Genomic DNA, 22,318 nt, shown 5'->3' with positions numbered 1-22,318 from the left:
TCTATGTATCTTCTCTATTCCATTTATTTTCTTTTATTTATTGCAAAATCTCTTTATATATCAGACGCTCAGTTTCACTCTCGATAAAAAGCGGCAATTAACTTTGGTACATCTTAATATGGCGTAACGGAACTTGATGCAACTTTCATCTTTAAACTCTATTATTGATTTATTATTTTCATTGCTATTTATTTTATTTTATATTATAAAATATCTTTATTTTTTGAAATTGAGCTATATATATTTTATAATTTTATTATATAATGTGCGTTATATGTATGTTGTAGTTGGATAGACATTTGGAAAAATGTAGTTTAGATATTTTTAGATAATTATTTTCGAATTTATAAAAACAGACAAATTTTGAAAATAAGACGCAATAGCGAAGAAAGAGAACCGTGTATGCGCTACACGTTTTATATAATTGATTGAGCAATCGATTGGCAATGCATTGTCAGAAAAAAATGATGATTAAAGAAATTAACGAGATATCGGTAAATTCACATAGTCTCAGCAATTATATTTTACTTTAATGCTTCTTATTTATTAGAAGATTCGATTATCTTTTTGAATCGCAATTGACTTGTTTCTTCTATTTTCATACTTTTTAATGAAAGACTGTCTTGTCTATTCATGAAATTAAAACATGAAATTTAATTCATCTATAAATTTGCTAAAAAAATCAAATTGGTTTTTAGAAAAATAACAAAAAAATTAAAAATATAATTATTATGATCTATCTTTTAATTCATCTTATGTTTCTTCTTTTTAAGATCGAATTGATAAGCAGAATTGTGTTCGGCGTCGTGCACATGATTCATATTCAGGAAAAAATAACACAACCATAGTTTTAAGTTTTACCTAATTGATTGATTCATCTGTAAATTTAGTAAAAAAATCAAATTGGTTTTGTTACCAAATTTACAGATGAGTCGATCAATTAAGCAAAACCTAAGACTATGGTTGTATTATTTATCATTATATATTTATAGATGAATTGAACTCATGTTTTAATTTTATAAATAGGCAAACAGTTTTTCATTAAAAAGTATGAAAATAGAAGAAACGAGTCAATTACAATTAAAAAAAATAATCAAACCTTCTAATAAATAAGAAGCATTAAAGTAAAATATCATTGTTGGTACTATGTGTATTCACCGATATGTCATTAATTTCTTTTGTCATCATATTTTTCTGACAACGCACTGCCAATTAATTATGCAAGAGACAAGACTATGGTTATGTTTTTTCGTGAATGAATCGTGTGCACGACGCTGAACATGATTCAACTTATTAATTCAATCTTAAAATGAAGAAAGAGGAAATGAATTAAAAGATAGATCATAATAATTATATATTTTTAAGTTTTTTGTTATTTTCTTAAAAAATATATATATATACATGATAAAATTATATATTTATATATTTATATATGATAGTTAAATTATATTTTAACATTCTTTTCAATATTTGTCTTTCTGGTATAAAATAAAATATATGAGTTAGAGATAAATATATGAGCAATAGAAGAATGAGATAAGATTGAAAAAGAATATTTTTATGTTGAACTTTTTAGCATATTTTCTCTTTTAATATTCAGATTTATTAATTTATTGATTTTTAACAAAGCAGAAAAGATTTTTTATTGATATTTCAAATTCAATCGTATACAGATTTTCGTAATTTTTTCACTTTAGAGCAAAGTAAAATATTTTTAATTTAAATTAAACTTTACACAATAATTTTTATTATTTCCAATATTACTTGTTAAATCAACAAGTACTTATCAGATACATATATATACATATACATATACACAAAATTATGGCTCACGAAACGTCTTGAACCGTAAAATATTCGACGAAGAAACAATGTCGATGAGAAAGTATCAAACGAAAAAAATGACAGATGGGGAAGATGTCCAATTTTTTATTCCCCACAAACGCGCGTTACGGTTCTCTTAAGCTCGAGAAAGCAACATATATATATATATATATATATTATCAATATAGATTTGGTATCGTTAAGAATTAGCGAGTAAGTTTATTGTTAAGGGATATATAATTATCTAATATAATGTTAGACATTAACGTGAATTAATCGTTATCACGGTTGAGACGATCAGTACAAAGTTGTGCATGCGTTTGTATGAGAGAGACCGCGATAGAAATTGCTCGTTAAGGGAACAGCAATAGAATGTTGATTGTTTTTTGACGTTGTTTGACAAGGTCCGAATGAAATTCTACCGTTGATTTGACGTATTCGTATAATCTTTAACGCCGTTGTATTAAAGGGACATGATACGTATTATGTGCGAATTATTATATAATAGTCCACCAACTCTCTCGGATCTGTTTGCAAATTTTCGCGTTGTTCCTTCGACATCTTTCATATACTATATATATGAATATTCTGGTACTAAAACAGCCAGTATTGTATATATCCTCGGCTATAATTCTACAACTACCTCTATAAGCTGTGGGTTGGCATTAGTCGTTTTAGTTTTTCTAGAAAGAATATTCTCTCCCCGCGTTAGAATTTTTCCTGTAGGTTATACTTATTGTTAATTAATATGCAAAAAATAGCAAAGGTAGCACCTGATGTAAGAGAAAAATATTTTTAGAGAAAAGAGAAATTGCCCGATGTGAGTGAAAGATGCGCTGCATAATAATAGATAACAACGCTTTTTTATGAATGTCTCATGCGCGAAAAATTATTGAATTATTTGTTCGAATATCTCGTAAAGTGGCGATAATATGTAAAAAAAAGTGACGATATATTATTATCTCACTCTTACCTCATGTAAGAAGATTACTCTTACCTCATGTAACACGAATGTCGCGTGTTAGTATTCAATGCAACGCGCACATTCGTGTAACGCCAAGTTTTGGCTGTGTTAAACATACAAGGGAATCATAAAAAAAAAAAAGAAACGCGAGTCCACTTTATGATATATCTGTGTGACGAGAAAGAAAATCGCGCGATGGTATTTTTTTAAATGATAAGCACAATGATGACACACACCCACACACACACACACACACATATACACAATATACATACATATACTTTCGTAACAGGATCCAGAAAAGGGATCGTGCGACTTTCTTTAAATAATCTCTCGTAAATGTGATTAGGGCGAAACTTTCTACATATATTAGAGACGATAATATATCTGTATGTATTACGTGCAATGTTTAATGAGAATCAACTTTTCCGATATAGATTGCTCGGTCGATGATGGTCACTTAAAATCACGACGAGAATTATTCTTCGATTCCGTAAGGACGATGTATGTCTTTCGCGCATCATTTTCGAAACGCGCATTCGAGACCATTTTTACATATGCGCAGATACCACTTGAAAACGCAGATACCGTCGAAACGGATTTAAAACAGGCTCTATGATTAATTATACGACACGAATCCGTTTGAAAAACGGGCTTCTATCTCGTTGTGGATATAAATGAAGATGAATGCGATAGAAGAGAAAAGATTGGAAATACCAAAAAAAATAATAATAATTAAACACATAAAATCAAAAATAACATACATCTGTCCGAGAAGACACTAAAAGAATGTTCTTCACATTCATTTGCATATCATAAATTTGCTCATACTCAACACTAATTAACAATTTGTTATAGCCTTTAAGCACAGAAACGAAAATCAATTTAAGGAACGTGACGCTTTTTTTCAAATCGTGTTGATCAACGACGCGTTTCCTTTAAATGAATGCGACTTATTCTTCTTGAATATTATAGTTATATCTCATACATAAGAATTTGTTACAATTTTTCTGCAATGTATTTCTTCTTGTATAAGAGATATACTTTCTCTCTGTAAAGTTTTTGTACATGTTTACTTATGCAGTTTTAAAATCTAAATGTATGCGATAATTTAGCTAGTTTCGTTTGTATTTGCATTTTTCTCTCCTTGCTTGCTTTTATATAAAACGTCGATAGATGCTGAAAAGTGAAAGATAGAAATTGTACATATATATTATATATATATATTAAAAACGCGATTTTTCCGCAGACCGCAGGCAAGGAAGAAAACGCATAAATTGCAGTATTCATCGACAATTGTTTGATATATGAAAGTTTATAGGAACTTTCTTTTAAAATAATAACGCAGTGCCAAGCTATATAATTCGCGAGAAAGCAGAGCATGAAAAAGTTGAGGAAATGCGCGCAACCCGATTATGAAATTAAGTTAGCAACGTCATATTTTTGCGGTTTATAGCAAAGATGACGCTAAAATCAATCAATTATCAAATGTCAGTCCATCAACATCGAAGTTGGCTAATGTGTTATTATACGAAATAACGTTATGCATACGATCGTAACGATAAAAATAACAGTTTTATAACAAATGCGCTTTCACGGTGATGTAACATTTGCGAATAAAAAACGAGAAAAAATGGTTACAAGTTCCTATTTTTTGACGTTACAGATTGTAAAATATCTTGCTGGCTTGACTGACAATGATTTTCTCCGCAAATGCTTTAAAAGCTTCTTCCTGAGTCATCGGCGCTAAACTTAAGAATTTATGATAAAATGCTGTATGTACTTTGTTTCCTATCAAAAGTTTAATCGTTCATCGAGAATATTCTTAAGTAATAATTCCAATTCCACAGATTCACCGTAACTGTAGAATCGCAAACGTTTCATCGATCGGCATTCGATTACGAATAATTTGTGAGTGCCGCGTATGTGTCCGTGTGCGTGCATATCTACATATGAGTATCTGTATTAGATCTGACCGCCAATTTACGTGCGTTAAGTATTTATGAAAAGATAAACTTTTAATGATTAAACATGTCAAAATAATTATAGTAGTGCATTTATCAAATAAGCCTTCCCAAGTCACTTTAATAATATATTTCTTTAATAATGTCCGATAAATCTCTCAGATTCTTTACGATTTCACGTTTCTTTTTTCTCAAACTTCGAATAAGCACAGAAAAGAAAAATTCCTAGACTTTTCAGTGTGAAAATTAAATGAAAAAAATTTATAAAATATTAAGAAAATATATTAGATTAAAGAAATGATACTAATTAAAATTTCAAAAGTTGCGATTTTAAGAAACTCTAAAAATTCTAAAGAAAAAATATCTTTATAAAATATTATTCGTAAAAATGATATAAATCAATTAATAGATTAACAGTAAAAATCTAAATAATAATATAAAGAATCTAAATATAAAATTATTATAGTCATATAAATTATAGTGTTAAAAATATGATTAGATGCTCTTCTTAATCGCGCAAAATTATCTCTTTTAATAAATTATATCTTTTTTACGTATGCAAAAATATTTTTAAAATATAAGTTATCTTGCTACATTTATATCGTAATACTAAGAACTACATGGGAAAGATATTTAATAACATATAATTAGAATAAATAATATAGTAGAGATTATATATTGCATCACATCTTGTATAACGCGAAGACTTCCATGCAGCTGAGATTTCTTCATCCTCGCTGACCTGCTATTGCACCATTTATTTCCGTACACACCCTGTCGTTGATTGTATCTCAGAGCGAGCCGCAATTTGCATATATGTAGCATGTAAGTAGATGCACTATCGATCATTATCCATGACAGAATAACGGTGTACAAATAAGGAAAGATTGTAATTATGTGACAGAATATATTTAAATTAAGTTTCATTTATTCTGCATAGTCTTACATCGTATCTTTACATATAATTCGTGCTAATCTACGCGAAAGGGCGCTGCAAAACATTGAGAACACTAATTTTTTGAAAATACGCAGGAAAATTCGACGGATTGAGGCGTCACAGAAAAAAAATGCTAAAAGATATGAAACTTATAATGAAAAATCGAGTGTTTATAGAAATCCTGCTCTAGTTATATTTTTCGAAGATATTAAATTTTTCTTTCTTTCTCACGATAGATCTAGTTGCGCAGGTAATCCGAGAATATCAACAACGAGAATGAACTTTACATGATGAGCACAACAGTATAAAAACATGAAAGAGAACACCGCGATTCCTTCATTAGTCATTTTCTAGCTAAATGATGTCAGTGAATCGGATTATAACACCAAAGAATCGTGGTGTAATGGGCTCGGATCTGTTATGGTCGCTTCGTGGCGGAGCAGTCTCGAATCTTAATCTGCACAAATATGGATATGATTATCATTAATCAAAGGCCCCTTCGAGCACTATCACAAATAGAGAGAAGAGCAGCGAGCTAAAATTAGCTCTCTCGCTCGTGGCAATCGAATCCTTCTTTTATCTAGAAAATGCGACATCCGCGGAATGTCGTCGGTTATTGCAAATCAACACTCTTCCTCAGATTGCGAAGCAATTATTATGCATACGCAAAACAATCTCCGCAATAACAGCTATAGTTTTTCATCATCGGGTCGATTACAAGTCCTTCTTCCATGCTAAAGCAACGTCAGCGTCATTACGAAGCTTCTTCGAGCAACGACTTATGAGAGAAGCGACACCTTTTCTAGGTAGACAACAGTGTTCGCGTGCACGCAATCGCGATTTATTTATTAGGTATGATTTCTCTCAAATGATTGAGTCGACCCCAATTGCGAATTAAAGAGAGAGAATCGTCCTAAATCGCAATCTTGAGCAGCCCGACGAGTAACGTTGCAGGTACCTTTAGGAATTAGTAGTTCGCAATAATAATTAGTAGTTCGGAATATTACATCACACGCGAGTCTTGATCGCCGATAGGATATCGAAATGCCCATCGTCGCAATTTTTGTTTTTTCACATCAGTCTTTCGAGAATTTTTCTCGTAAATATCGGCGTTCCCGCGCCGCTCTAGGTGCGATGAGAGGATCGAGACCTTCTCGAGTACTTCTTCCTCTCAGTAACGATACGTCAAACGGCCCCGTACTCCTCGCTCGACGGCGACTCGTCGCTGGCGGACGGTCTGGGTGGCCTGGGCGGTCGCGGCGGTCGATGATGATGCAACGTGGGCGCCGGCCTTCTCGGAGGTGGCGGCGGATGCGTTCCGTAGGATGTATCATCTCCTTCTTCGCTGCTGGGCGATGGCGAGGGCGCTCGGTCCTCCTGCTCCTGCAGCAACTGTCGAAACTCTTGGATCGACTCGTTCAAGGACCACAGTTGCGAGAGCAAAGAGAGGTCGAGTTGCCGCAGCCCAAACTGGTAGATACAAAAATAATTATTGCGACATTAGTACGTTGATAATCAAAAATAAAAAAAATTAATTTAAATAAATTAAATAAATTAAAATTGTTATAGCGACAGTTAGATAGGAAAATGACGTAGTGATTTTTTTAAATAAAACAGTTATCGCGAAGCTTATTTTTTTAGCATCAAAGATTAATTGTATTAAAAGTATAATATTTTATTTCGAAAAAGGAGAAAAGGAAAGACTGTTTATTTACTTTATTACTAAAATTATCATTTTTCTTTTCTCTGTTTTTAATTATTTATCCGTGAATTGTTGCGAAATTTCATATAGGACTCAATCTAGAATCTGCAATGTACCTGGCACGTTCACTTTTACCATACGGTCACCAAGGTAAATGTTACCTCGTGATTTACAGATCGAAATGACGTATTTCTAAGCGACTCGGCGACCGTGGGAACGGATAGGAAGAGAGAATCATAGTACAGGAGAGACGTAAAATAAGATTGAGAAGAATACTAGAGGTGGTGGCGAGCGGAGAGCGCGATGAAGGAGAGACGAGGCTGGAAGGAGAAGGACTACGACGAGGAGCAGAAGAGAGAACGAAGGTGAAAGAGAGCCGGGAGGAAAAGGAGGAACCGAGAGTCATGCCCGAGGAAACGTAGCGTGGGAGCGGCTGTTTCAGTGCGCATATATCGTGCGCGTCTGAATAACTATTAGATTATTAGCTCAACTTAGGTACTTCAAAGATGCTGGCGCGAACGACAACAAAACACTTATCATGCGAATGCCTCTCTTCCTCCGGAGAAATTCTACGCGAGGTCCCGTTAGAGTTAATTTCGCAAAGATTGACCGCGAATGCTAAGCGAATGTGATCGATGTGATGTGGCAATAATTTTGTACGAAACGAGCAGTAATTTGCAAGATCCTCGGGTCAGTAGGACACTCGAAGGATCTTGCCCCTCGTGAAATAATAATGAGAAACATTGTGGGCGCGTTAACGACATATTTAGAGATACAAATTTCGTAGACGATGACGATGCGATTTTAATCGAAATAAATAATCTCTTAGAATCCGAATCGCACGTGATATCGTTACTCGACATAAGAATTTAAAATAGTAAATTTACATATTCGGTCTGCTGCGCAAACAGAAATCTGCAAAGTAATATATGTATTCAAGATATACGTATTAAAAGAGCAGAATCTCTATATACATGACGAGTATGATATAAGTATTCTCTCTACCGTGCTATGATATGATTTCCCTCGCTGCTTATGATCCCACGCATAAAATACACGCTCATCGCGTTCCGCAATTTATTCACACGCGATCGTGGCCTCGAGGTAACGGGTCGGTCGGGTCGTCCAAACAAATGCGGAAGAATCGAAAGAAAAAAAAAAGCAGAAGGTGGACAACGACTAAGTAGAAAATGACGACGGTTCACGAAACGTGCTCGGATTGATGACGCACTAGAATATCAAGGATAAGGAGTGGCGAGAATTGTGAGGCTTACATTAAAACAGTCGGCAATAATAAAAAATAAAGAAGAAATCAAAGTCAAGAGAGAATAAAAGAAAAATGAAAAATAGAAGAAAGATATTTAAATAGGACATAAAAGGAAGGAATGGAAAATATAATTTGAAAAATATGTTATGGAAAAAATGAAAGGAGTCAAATTTAAAGAATTCAGGTGACATAAATTGTTTCGCGAAAAAAATGGGACTCGAATAAACTGCGCCAGTTTCCGCTTCAGCGTCAACGATCGGTGACAACGGAAATCTCTCGAGTTATTTTTAAATCACGCGTATTATTACATGCGAACGCGTGGAATTTTCCTGCATGCTTGTAAATATATTTCGCATCGTAGCGGATGACTAATGGTTTCTATTGGAGTTAATGGCTGCCGTGTTAGAGGATGCACAATTTCAGACACCACTTTGAACAGCATCGACAATTCACCGGCTGCTGCATCTCGAATGCTGCTGCGCGTCATAAAATGCGGTGTTCAAATATTTTCGCAGTTGTTCTCAAAGAATTCCAGCCATCGTTTTTTATTTGTACTAATTGCTTCAGCTATTCAACTACCAAGGTCCATAACATTATTTGTAAAAAAAATGTTTAATGTTTTTTTCTCTTTCTCTCTCTATTTTTCTCTTTCTCTCATCTAAAATAAGTCACGTATTAAACTTGTTTGTGCGAATAGTTAATATGTTTGTATTTCATTAATTTAAAATTGCTTCGATAAATGAGAAAAACATTGAACTGAGAAAAACATTGAATGCTTTAATTTAAATTTTTATGTCTGAAAAAACAATAAACAATATTCTTTTAAAAATTGTTAGGCTTCTTTTAGCGCGTTAAATTACGAAATAAAGATTCATTGTTTTTATATATCTTTCCCATTCGTAGATTATTAAATAAATATGTAAAAAGAAAAACCTATTAGAGAATAATATGCATAAATAAAAATCATCATGAAAAAATATTTGATAGCCAATATTCTACATAAGTTCGCACAGTAACTGTTATGCATTTCGCAAAGAAATGTATAATAGCATCGAGAGGGTTGCATTTCCTAAGCAGATATAACGAGACCGCATTCCTGGGCGTTAAAGGTGCGATAGAGAAAAAGCGCGCGCAAACGATTCTCGAATAGAGTACCATTTCTCTCCTGAGCACTGCCAACTGGGTATCCAGGGTGGTGAGCTGTCTGGCAGGTGGCGATGGCCTCGATGACGACGGTTTACCGCCTCTTTGGGATTTACTTGACGACCTCGTGGGCGGTGGAGGTGGCTCGCCGCTCTCGCCGCGTCCGCTCAGGTTGAAACCGCTCAGACTCCTCGGTAACGGGGGTAATCCTTGCAAAGAAGACATCGCGATCCTTTCTTGTATACTGAAACAAAGCGCAAATTTTCACTTTTAACGACAAATTTACATTTGAGTTAGCAATGCCAATTAGTATAAAAGTCAGTTTTATATCGATGTAATCACAAATTTGCTTATCTTTCGATAAATAGGATAATGCAATAAGTCATCCAGTAATAAAATAAATAACTACAATTTTCTGATGATTAAATAGATATTTATAATTAAAAATAAACCCGCAAATATGTATAATTTATCAATAAATTAATTATTATATCGTAAAAGATATTTTAATTGCATTATATGATAAGAGATATTTTAATTTAAATTTTATTTTCTTAGGATCTTATTTTCCATTGATATTTTATATATAATTGTACATATATATTATATCACAAAAAATATATATTCTATTTTAAATTCAATCTTGTTTTTTGACCCGTGACAAATTTATAAATTATTGGAAAATAAAAATTCGCGAGGGAAACGGATTTAGTAGTTGTATATGGAAAAAACACTTGCGAGAGATAGAGAAGAAAAAAGAAAAGAGAAGTTGAATATTCTTTCCTGTAAATTGCCAAAGGCAAAATATGATGGAGGCCGCAGGAAACGGAGATACCGTTATACGATCATTTTATGGAATAAAAATCGATCTGTCTTGAGAACGTCGGTCGCCCGCGGTCAGAAAGGCGGAGGATTTTGTGAATGACTCACTTTACCCTGCGGTTATCATCGCGTGTATATCCCACAAATATGTACTCACTCTTATCGATATTCGAATTGGTTTTGTGACCTGTCTGTTTCGTTTTATCTTCCACATATAGAGATGAAATTGATTTGATGCATCTCGACAAGTGCAATTTGATAAACACAGATAGCGATATATTAGTTTAATACTTGATAAAAATTGCAATTAATTAATTTAATTTAATTGTTAATTAATTCTTTATAGTGCGAGAAAATATTTATATATTATTCGTATTTATTTTTCGAAAATAATATATATAATAAATATCAATAAACAAGAAGAAGGGAAAAATATTTCTTTTTAATAAACTTTTTCTTCCCTTCTTTTTTATCGTAATATTTATTAAATTTTGTATAATTGTTATATATATATTTGTGTGCGTTATATATTATTTCTAATGTCAAAATGTCAAGTGTATTTTAATTTGTCAGAATTTGATGACGAAAATCAAGAGCGATTCGAAGCATACCTGAGATAATAAGAGAAGAAATGTATTTTTTAAAATATTAATTACTCTGAATTACGAACAATCAGATTTTGTAGCCCGTCAACACACTTATCGCGAAACGCGAGAAAGCGGCTAAATCGGTAACAATGGTTCTCTCTGCAGCTATCGCTCCTCAATAATTAATACATCAACATCCATTACTCCTTGATAATTATTACAATATATTAGCATCGATAATATAATTAATATATTTCAATAATGCTTCATTAGTCATATGACACGCAGAATAAAAATGTCATATTGTCAAATCGCTTGGAAAATCTATGTTAAACATTTTAATAAAAATCTAGAAAAAATTCCAAACATTTAAATTAATTTTTCAAATTAAAGCAATATTTTATTCTTAAAAAATAATTAATTTTTCCCACATAATATAATCTTTATGTTATTGTATAAACGCAAAATACTCCAGATAAAAAATCCATATAAAATTGAACAAGAAGCCTTAGATCTTACATTACGAGCATAGTTTCTTAAAAAAACAATTTATTTCCAATTAAAAGATTTCAAAGTCCATCACCATTTGGCGAATGGAAAAAATAGCCTCATTTTTTATATAACATCTCATTATTAGCATAAATCTATAAATAACTCAATGACCTGTTCCGTAGATATGCGAGCGATTTTTTTTGTCACAATTGTGGTCTACCTGATAAAATCAAGATCAGTGATTCTTTCCTCCTCGCGATGATCATAACCATTGATACGATCCCCCTCGACGATGTCATCTCCGTGTAGAGTGATCTGCGTGGAAGAGTAATGGACTCCTGCCTCCAACCAGTCTTGTCGATGGATGTTGTTGTCGCCGTCGTTATCATCGTCGTCATTGTCCTCATGGTCGCTAAGCGCGATTTTACGCTCTGGTTCGTCCATGACGAGCACCGTGGTGGCGGCGCGGTCAACGCTCGGGACGCTTGTCGATTTCTCGATCGAGGATACAGCCTCAGCGTCATCGTTCTCGGCAGCCTTTCCCTTCGCCGAGAAAATTTCCCGATGCTGTTTCTGCTGCCGCTGCTCAACAGGGCACGATCCGCACGTGGGCGTCGACCCAACCTGCTCCTCGTCCTCTTCCCTCTCCGGACTGCCGTTGCATTTTTCCGGATGACTCACCGTGACTTGCCTATCCGCGGAATCCGGAGACAACGAGGAATAATGCCCGTCTTCCAAGGACACGTTGACAGTCCTGATAGCTGCCGGTAGCTTCATCGTCAACGTCTCCTCGACCCTCTCCGTCGCGACGGCGCTATTTTCCTTCTGTTGATCCTTATCGGACGAGCCCCTGCGTCGTCCTCGATAGTCCGACAGATCGATCGGATCCTTCCCGCGGGAGTTTCTTCGAGTCTCCGGTCTATGTTGAGGCCGTTGATCCTCAGTCAGACTGTTGCGCTTCCTCACGATGTTCGCAGGGATGTTTCCCGTGGGATAAAGCTTCCCTGAGCTAACATTCGTATAGATCTCGCGATGTTCCTGAGAAGGAGGGACCTTACCTGCGTTCTCCGAGCCATTGTCCTCGGTATTTCGCGCTTGCTTACGATCTCGCATATCATCGGGCGTGCTCTCGTCCTTGCAATCCTCCTTGATGGACTCGTATATGATCGTGCGGCCACCAGGTGTTGGGTCCACCTGTTGCTGCGGTTGCGCTTGTTGTTGATTGGATCTCCAGGGCTTCGTGTTCGGCGGCGGTGGTGCCTGTCTAGTAGGACAGGGCGGCCTTGGCGACCTCTTAAGGGCCTCGGCAACCACCTGCCGACTCGGTCGAGGTGGCACCGGAGGCGGGTGAGGCCTCTGACTGGTTGCCAACTGCATTCCGCACGTTTTTCGGATCGCCTAACCGCTCATTCTCGTCGGCGACACGCTTATGTGTGCGAAAGTATATACCTAACACCTCGAAAATACGAAATGTTAACGTTGCATTCGTAATGGAAAACACTTTAACGTCGATTAACTGCGTTCTGTTGGTTTTGCGTCATTCGTAATATTAGCGATAGCTTCCAAATGTCATGCTACAAAGATATACAGCACTTTATAATGTAAAGTGTCATTATAAAATGACTTCATAATAAGATTAAATAGAAGATAGTTGGACAGTTGATTGGCAACCATGATTGGCAACTATATTTTAGTTTTCGAACCAACTAATTGCATACCTCCATGATGCAATTTCATAAAAATACGCGTACTATCACTCCACTAAATGTCAATGGTAATGCGAGGCACCTTCACCTGGCGATGAAAACTGCTTTCTGATAAAAAAAAACATATTTCCAAGATAAAAGTCGATGCGTTTATCATCCTCCTTATCAGTTATAAATGTGAAAGAGATATGAAATTCTTGATAAAAGCAAAGCGTTTTATATGCCTCATAAACTTTTTCCGTTAAGTGTTTCACGAGTCGCAAGATATCATCATATCTTCCAAGATAGAAAAATAAATAAATTTCTGAGGCCTTGATTCACCATTTCCGACAAGTGGTATTTCGTTTTAGAAATTCGCGAGCGCGATTGCGAATAGATAAAGCGGCGATACTCTCTTTAAAATGTATCAACCGGGAGGATCGTTTACGAATGTCTTGCGACATGAATTTCCATTCGCTTAAAACGCATGAACGAGCATATACGTCGAATGCGGATCAGCAATGACAAGAGTGTTGTGCAACGCAGCTACACGCTTTTACACTGTTGCGCCAGCAAAATCACCGCAATCTCGCCGCACGTACCCGTCGATTCACCGTTTCCTCCTTTTTCGTCTCTTCTCTTTCGTTTCCCTCCCCTCGAGTCTACCTCGTCCTCTTTATTCGTAAGCGGGTCGCGATCGTGCCGATGCCTCGCGATATCGCCGATGCGATTTTGCATACAATCCCGTGAAAATCGCGAACGCAGTCGGCTCGTTAATGGGTTTCACATGCGCGGTTTTAATTTCCTAAAATCTCCATTCGTTCGCGAACGAATTGCGAACCTCGACGAGTCGTCCTGCGAGATGGAGTAATTTTATTTACAATCCCGCAGGAATGTCGATATTCTCTCAGGTAGCCGATTTTACGCTGGGGAAGGTTGAATAGACGGAATTCGATTTTCCATCGGAGATTTATCTCGCTCAAGTTTCGGCTGATCTTGGAGATGTTGTTACGGTCTCGATCCTACGCTCTTCCTATCTCGATGGCTCGTGCTTTCCTTTTATGAAGAGTGTACACAAATAGATTTTCCAGCGGTCTCGCTGTTCTTTACGAACGCAATCTGGTTTATCGCGAATAAACTTTCTACCGCATACCGCATCCGCAAATGTTCGCTATCATGAACGTGCAGAATCCTGATGGCTTCCAAATCCGGAGCGATATCCCTCTTTACATTTGCCTCCTGTCAAAAGTTTTGTTTGGATCCTGTTAAAAAATCCACTCGGTTTGGATGATTAAGCTTCTTCAATTATCCACGAGGAAGCGAATAAAACTTCATCATAGGAAACACTCGACAACCACTTCGTCTTCGATCTCATCCGCGTCTTCACTTCCGAGTCTCGCTCGGCGTCACATTTCGTCTTTCACGTTTCAGTGCATCGAAATACCGCGCGAAATCCTCACTTTCTAATGCACAACTAAATCATTAATTCTTGCCTTTGGCGTGAATTTCGTTATAATGATATCCTAACGTGTTGTAGGAGGAGATTCCTTCCCTCGCGTGCTCCAAATATGAGAAATTCCTCTTTTGAGTCTACGAAGATTTATCCAACTCTTAATTGCGCGTGTATTTCGCGAAATCACAAAGAACGAGCCGAAACAAGGCGCTCCGAAAGTCTTCGGACAGGTAGAGCTAGAGCAACGAAGACCTTAGGCAATATCCCCGATCCAGTATCTCCTTCCCCGCTTTGTTCCTCCTTCTCTTCCACCTGATCGCGCCGCCTCTATCCTCTCTTTCCCGACAGGCCGTCCGCAGCAGACTGACTTTGCGATCCCACAAACATCCTTCGCGATCAGTGGCCACGTGACTGGCCGAGCTCGAGTTCTCGTCAGGTAGTCAACGCGTGTACGGCCTGCTGCGTGTGTGTGCGTGAATAAGCGAATGTGCGAGTCGGCGAGTGAGTGAGCGTGTCTGTGTTTATGTACAAGGCAACGTGAGAGGCAACAGAGCAGAGGTAAATGTAAGGAGGACCCGCGGTCGTAGATGACGAGGGTTCAACGCGGTCTCGCAGCGATCTCTTAGCGCACTGATCGCGCTGATGTTGTGCGAGTGTTCTCGGCCCGACAGGAAAAATGCGGAGCGCTTAAACCGCTCGGCATATTACGTAAAAGCGGGGGATCTGGGAGGGCAAGAGCGATTATCGGTTCTAAGTTTTGCGGAAAATCGCGGTCGCGCACTTTCTAACTTCGCTGAGGCACCGAAGTTTCTTCTCCGATGTTGGCTTCTTTATGATATCTTTCTTCAAATATTCACGACATGTATGATCCTCGAATTATTCAAAGTGAAAACTTGGAGTCTGAAAAGATTCATCCAATTCGTGTGATTAAGAATCAAAATGTTGAGAAATTATTACACAGCTTTACATCAATATTTTGTACATAATTTGGAATTTATTATCTGTTATTATATCATCATGTTATGTCATCGATATAACTATAATAATTGATGACGACAAGATGGATTAAGAGCACTTTTCGTTTACATACGAGATGCTTTATGCGTTTGGTGAATCGCAATTAAATATATCTTTGTTCGAGATTACTTGAGTTTATGTAAGCCGATTTCGCCATGACGTTTCGATTAAATTACGAGATTCACGTTATACTTCACGGTCTCTGTCCTACCGTTTCTTCACTTTACATCATATTAAGCGCAGGTGTTAATTATCCGCGAATGCGTTCATTTCGAAAGCGCATTATTCGCTTCGATGAGGACGCAGTGGCGATTTCCGAAAAACGTAAACTTTCCAGAATTCGGAGCAAACAGTCTCATCGAGCGTTTATTTCTGATTTTCATAGTCATAACATTTAATTTAAAAAAAAATAAAAAATACAAATATTATAATATTTATATTTCTGATTTTCATAGTCATAATATTTAATTTAAAAAAAAATAAAAAATACAAATATTATAATATTTATATATCTGATTTTCATAGTCATAATATTTAATTTAAAAAAAAAAATACAAATATTATAATATTTATATTTCTGATTTTCATAGTCATAATACTTAATAAAAAAAAAATAAAAAGTACAAATGCAAATTAAAAAAAATAGTCATGAAATTTTACAAAAACAAACGCGCGCATGCGAAATGATATCGGGATGAAAACAAAGTCATCGCGCAATTAACACTAATTAAAAGAAGAGGAGTCACGTGTTATGAAACGCAGAATCCCCGGAGTCGGGGCCAATCATCTCCGGGGTCCGTCTCGCTACCTCCATCGGATGTAGGTGCACATGTAACGCGGTATCGCGTGAGAGAGTAACCCGTAGCGGACGAGGAGGGCGCTGGGACGGGAGGAGGGCGGAGAAGGAGGATTATCGAAGGAAGTGACGAACGGAGCGAGACGGAGAAAAGGGAAGGGACCCATTAGGTCCCCTCCGTCTCGCGATGAGCCCCTCGAGAACCGAGGTCCGTTCTCCAGTGCCGTAGCTTGGTGTGACATTTTTAGCTTTCGCTGATTCCTTCCTCTCTCGCCGATGCTCGAAGATTGCGGAAGATGGACGTGATTAGCCCTGATTCGCGTAATTTGTCCTAACGAAGCGATTCTCCGCCTTAAAGCCTCGAGTTTATTTTCGATTCTGTGATTTTATATAGAGGATTTTCAGAAATGGAGTCTCATTCAATGGTGCTATTAATTTCTTTGATATTAATGATCTTTAGCGTCCTCTTTTCATTAGTATCTAGTTATTTGTCACTTTTGTCGTTATCAAATTTAATTAATTAATTTCCTGCATCAGTCCTCTGTAAAGTTTCTGTAATATATAATCGCTAGAATCTAGAAAGATTTTAGTTTACTTCGTATTACTTTTCTTCTTTTGATATTTTATGATAGAATTTAATGCGATATTTCGCTCATTAAAAATTTTCATAAAAGATAGCATATTCTCAAAAGCGTGCGCTCGGATATCTTCAGAATAGCTTTGCGATATAATTAAAAAATACCACTACTAAATTTCCTCTCTCTGGATAGATTTATAAATTATTTTACGAGATATATTTCTACGTAATATATTTTTTAAAACTAATTTAAAAATTGTACACATGTATATTCGATATGTCGGAATATTTTGCAAATATGTGATATACGTGCAAAATTTTAATAAATATTATTGTTCCGTATAATACATAGTTTAATCAATTTTAACGACAACGCTTATGGATTTTTGTGTAAAAATACACGTTTCGCTCAAGATATGAAATTACATCTCCACAACCGTCGCTCGATGCAACTTTCCTCCGGATAAGTTTCTCGATCCTAGAAATTCGCGTGCTATGTGGGATGACGTCGCGGCGCGATATGCGCTATCAGCGCGCGATCGCCGTGCGTTTATCCCGCCCGCCCATTCACGACGCAATTAAGGCCAAAGTGGCACGTCGGCCGGCCGGGAAAACGCGGGCTCGGAATTTATTCACACTCTGTTTCGCTCTGGCTCAGGTAAAAAGCCCGGCCCGTTCCACTTTTGCGGCCGATTTCCCGCCGATAAAATGCAAATTAGCGTCCCCACGGTCCCTAGACCGGTCAAAATCGGATCATGAGTATATATCTCCGTGTCGCTCATAGACGATCCCGTTTATCGGTTATACTATTAAAATGCGATCGCCAAAATAATTTCGAAACTGTGCCATGGGCTTTCTCGTGATACGTGTTTCGAATATGGTGCTAGTAAACTGTTTGTTAAATTGACATCTTAAAAAAAATGCCTTTATAACATATATACACAGAGAAAAATATTCTACTACCAAGAAAAACGATTACTCGGTTTATTTTTCTCTTTTTAAGTAATAATTTTCTTCAACAAAAAATATATTCTTGATAACAGTCTTAAAATATACTCATCACAAGTGTTGGAAAATCTCATTATCATGCACTCAAAAAAAGAATTTATTTTCAAGAATATTGTAAAGTTGTATCAAAGAAAAATTAAACTTTTTTTATATAGTAACTAAAAAAAATTTTTGTCTTAATTTAATATTTTTGATTAAAATACTGCACTTACTGAAATTCAGAATATATTCAATTAAATTTAATGCTTGTGATGAACTTGATATATTTGCGGATATACAAACTTATGATATACTTAAATATAATAATATTTACTTGAATACAGTATACATTTTTCTCTGTGTTTGCATCATACACATTATGTAATTCAATATCTTTTAGAAGCCTTTTAAGATGCCGAATAAAAAAATATTATATAGCAAACACTATTAACAATTCTTTCCTTCTAACGTTTTACGGTAATATATCTGATACTAAACTAGTGTCAGACAAATACTCTTCAATTGTTAAGAGAATTGGCGTTGAAACGTGACTTGCGTGCTGCTGTTAAAGTCTGTACTTTGGCCACCGTTTTATTTAACCGTATCGACTGGAACACGTAGTTTTCTCCTTCCCGTGGTGATAAATAATTCAGTCTTTTTACAAACGTGAACGTAAAATTGACTCGCAAAACGGGCAAAATAAAATCGCCGCGTTAAAAATAAAATTCCACGGTGTTGCTCCGACTTTCTTTATTATTTATTCGCACGTCCCGCGTTCCATTAGATGTCAGAGTTTCCTCGCCCACGATTATGTCGGCAAAATGCGCGTTCCCGCAATTAAAGCGAAAAAGGAGACCCGGACGTAAGCACTGCCGAGAGAATGATTACGCCGCGCGCAGCTATTACGTTACATCCTCGACACGCGGAACGTACACACGCTGACAGCGCTGACAGTATCGTTGAATACGACTTATTAATAATTCAACGAGAGCCGAACGAATGCGTCATCTACAGCGTGCAGATACGAAAAGAGAGATACGGTTGCTCCGATAGCCGCGTGGTAACCTTTCGAACCTGAAGCCTGTGTTTGCCTCTCGCAGAGAATGCGGAAGTTTAGAAATATATTCAGAGTTGAAAATATGATGGAAATTGTGGCCCTTAAATTCAACACCCTAGTCTTATTAGTCGCTAAGATTTCCGAGATACGTTGTCCGCGTGTCTTATATGTAACGAGAAGAAAATTATAAAAATTATTTACGTGTACGCTGCTGAGATAAGAATTCCAAAGACTCGATAGACGATCCGTGAAGAGTGATGACTGCGAACCGGTTGCACCGGTCACGACTGTATGTACGAGAATGCACGTCGGGTTGTCGTCCGGCAGGCGGAATTAATCGTCAGCGGATGGACGGGTTTTTTCTCTTGATAACGTCCTAAATTTATAGAGAGATAGATACACTCTCTCTTGGAAGACGAATCTATCAGTCCCGTTAGGACTGAATTTTCAGTGAATATACATATGCGTGCTGAATCGATTCAAGAAACGTGTGTTTACGAATAGACGTTAATGAGCACATTGTCATCAGCAGGTGCTTGTAATTGTCTTTCCTTTGACAGACCTTTGGGTTTACACATTTGGCTTGCGCGAATCTGATCTAACGACTCTTTTATAGATTAACATGCCCCTCTCCTAAAAAAAAAAAGAATGAAATCATCCAATACAACATATCCACGTTTCGTCAGCCGGAAGGCTGGACACGCATTATTACCTGATTGCTCGCTGCGTGCTGACACCTGCGGGCCCGTGCGGAAAGCGTCGGCGGTTACTCCTTGAACTTCCACTCCTGGCGACACATCGGGCAGATGTGGCTGGTCTGCTGCGAGTGCAGCCACTTCATGATGCAGTGTATGTGGAAACAATGCGAGCACTGCCCCCAGACTGGAACAAGGGGCAACGGCGAGATGAAACGACGATCGGTCGCGCGTTAAATTAATTTCTCGTCGACGTCGAGCGGCGCCAGCCCGTCGAGAGCCGGAATTACGAGACGCAACGCGCACCTGGCGGCGGGGAGGGAGCGTTTGTGGACGGACGGTGCGTTTGTCGCGCGTGTACGCGCATCGATACGCGGTAGGGACTGCGGGACGAGGGCGAGGGCGAGGAAGAAGGGCAGCCGGGGCGCCTGCCCTTGTGTCAGCCGCGTTGTCTCCGACCGGCACGCGTCGATCGATATCGCGCGCCGTCGCGGACACGCGGCGGCATTTTACGAGAGAGGGATCCTCCCCCTACGCGCTTCCCACGCTTTTACATATAATGCGTGTTTCGGGGTTCTGCGCGAGACCACGTGAAATAAATTTCCTCCCGAGCCTTTTTTGTTTCATAAATAAACGATTCAATTTTATATACGCTTCTCCTCAGTCAATTTGAATGAAATATAAAACAAAATATGAATGTAATATGAATAAATATTAATAAATATAAATGTAATATAATATAATATAAATAAAATATAATAAAATAAAATATAAATAAAATATAAAAATATCAATAAAATAGAAATGTAACATAATAAATACAAATATATAAAAGATATATAAAAATAAATACATGAAAAATAAAATTTATAAAAATAATTATATAAGAAAGTAAAATAAATTCTTTTAAAAATGTTTAGGCAATTTAAGGAAAAAATATCACGGAGATAAAAATTTCGAGTAAATGTATCTTCGAATAACTATCGTGTGGGCGTGATTAATATTTTTAAATGAAATAATGGAAATACAATACCAAGCGGGCAATCGTCTCCTGGAATCTTGCAATCCGGACAGCTGGCGTCAAACGGCATCCTGCATATGCCGCAATTATCGTCGTTGGCGATCCAACGCCAGGTGGCGACGCCTGTCCAACCTGAAGAAAGAATGAGGGTGCTGATCTATGTGAAGGATACTTCGTGGCCGAGAAAATTTGTAAATATTAGTCATAACCATGACATAACCACGTACTTGTTATTAAAAATTCTATGCAATTAAATGAAATTGCAGGAGTAGATTAGATAAATTGGACGGCGATAAAATTTACTGACGTTTCTTTAAAAATATACTTACTTTTGATCGTGACTTTCATCCTCCAAGAGCGATGCTTAGGAAATGCCTGGGAAATGTAAATACAAATTAAAACGAACGTGATTGAATCAGCTGTTGGATAAGTTGTTTTCAATAACGTGAAGCGGTCACAAAAATTGGGAAAAGATATCGTTTTTATCGAAAGAGAGAGAAAGACGATCAACTACACAGACTAACATGAAGCAACTGATACATTGAGTTCTATAGTATATTGAAATGAGCCTTCCTATACTATCCTATAGCTAATCGGAGCCAGAATTAAAAAGAGACATAGATATTCTTGGATGGCTCTCTGTCTCTTTTTACATTACAATCTAAATTAAAAGACATTTCTCATCGGATATTTATTGCAGGCGATAAAAACGTAGCTTCCCAAAAGTGTTTTTATTTTATTTACGAATTTAAATAATAGCGAAATTGAAAATGATTGTGAATTATTCTTATTTTTCTCCTAATTTGTAAAGTTCATACATATGGTCAATGTTTTTGACCATGATATTAGCATGGACTAACCAGCGAATCCCTGACAAGGATAGTTATCCACCTGGTATATGTGCATCCTTTTCTACGAATTGGGTCATTCCCCAACCCTTGAAGGCTCATTCCAACTCCAGTATGTATAGAGCTCGATACGATTAACAGAATTATTCTCGTATAACGATATAGACATATATGTATGTATCCTGAAACTATTATTCAAGATTTTTAAATTTATACGCGAATTTTATCTGATATATTCGTATTGACAAAAAACGAAGTATTTTGAGGAAATTAATATAATAAAAAAAATTAAAGTTTTTTCTCAAATTTAATATATATAAATTCTGTCTTCTTCAATCTACGTTTTATAATCAGGATTTGTTTTATATGACGACGAATTAAATTTACAAAAGTTCCATCGATTTCAGTTTTCGATTTTTACAGAAATTTTCGTCATACCTATATTTATCGAAAACATAATTGGTTTCAATTTTAGCTTCG

At 36.6% G+C, this 22,318-nt stretch overlaps 1 protein-coding gene across 5 annotated transcripts; it reads right to left on the bottom strand.

Moving 5' to 3' along the window:
* Positions 1-5,662: 5,662 nt before the first annotated feature.
* On the bottom strand, positions 5,663-21,583 carry LOC105249838 (leucine repeat adapter protein 25). Of its 5 annotated transcripts, XR_002192489.2 has the most exons (5): positions 21,320-21,581; positions 21,003-21,122; positions 19,987-20,156; positions 19,476-19,907; positions 13,104-15,740 (listed from the first exon to the last, which is right to left on the bottom strand). XR_002192489.2 is itself a non-coding variant. In XM_020027099.2 (3 exons), the coding sequence occupies exons 2-3, from the start codon at positions 10,024-10,026 to the stop codon at positions 6,875-6,877; spliced, it is 498 nt and encodes a 165-aa protein (XP_019882658.1). In that variant the 5' UTR covers positions 10,027-10,045; positions 19,987-20,488; the 3' UTR covers positions 5,663-6,874. The 5 variants fall into 5 exon arrangements, 3 of the variants coding, with proteins under 3 accessions (XP_019882658.1, XP_019882657.1, XP_025265474.1); XR_002192490.2 differs by lacking the exons at positions 13,104-15,740; positions 19,476-19,907 and adding an exon at positions 9,861-10,045 and having other exon boundaries at positions 21,320-21,583; XM_020027099.2 differs by lacking the exons at positions 13,104-15,740; positions 19,476-19,907; positions 21,003-21,122; positions 21,320-21,581 and adding exons at positions 5,663-7,159; positions 9,814-10,045 and having other exon boundaries at positions 19,987-20,488.
* Between the last annotated feature and the right edge of the window lie 735 nt (positions 21,584-22,318).

This window comes from Camponotus floridanus, unplaced genomic scaffold (assembly GCF_003227725.1).
Source record: "Camponotus floridanus strain SB8 unplaced genomic scaffold, Cflo_v7.5 scaffold28, whole genome shotgun sequence".
Classification (NCBI taxonomy): Eukaryota; Metazoa; Arthropoda; class Insecta; order Hymenoptera; family Formicidae; genus Camponotus; species Camponotus floridanus.
The sequence above is the reverse complement of the archived record's forward strand: the minus strand, read 5'-3'. Positions and strand labels throughout refer to the sequence as shown.

Excerpts from the sequence above, each read along its gene's own strand:
- LOC105249838 (XM_025409689.1), bottom strand. The coding sequence starts at position 13,079 with ATGCAGTTGGCAACCAGTCAGAGGCCTCACCCGCCTCCGGTGCCACCT. Across the intron at positions 10,046-11,922 it reads ACTGATCTTGATTTTATCAG|TATACAAGAAAGGATCGCGA; the intron begins GTAGACCACAAT and ends GCTTTGTTTCAG. Across the intron at positions 7,160-9,813 it reads CAGTGCTCAGGAGAGAAATG|TTTGGGCTGCGGCAACTCGA; the intron begins GTACTCTATTCG and ends TGTATCTACCAG.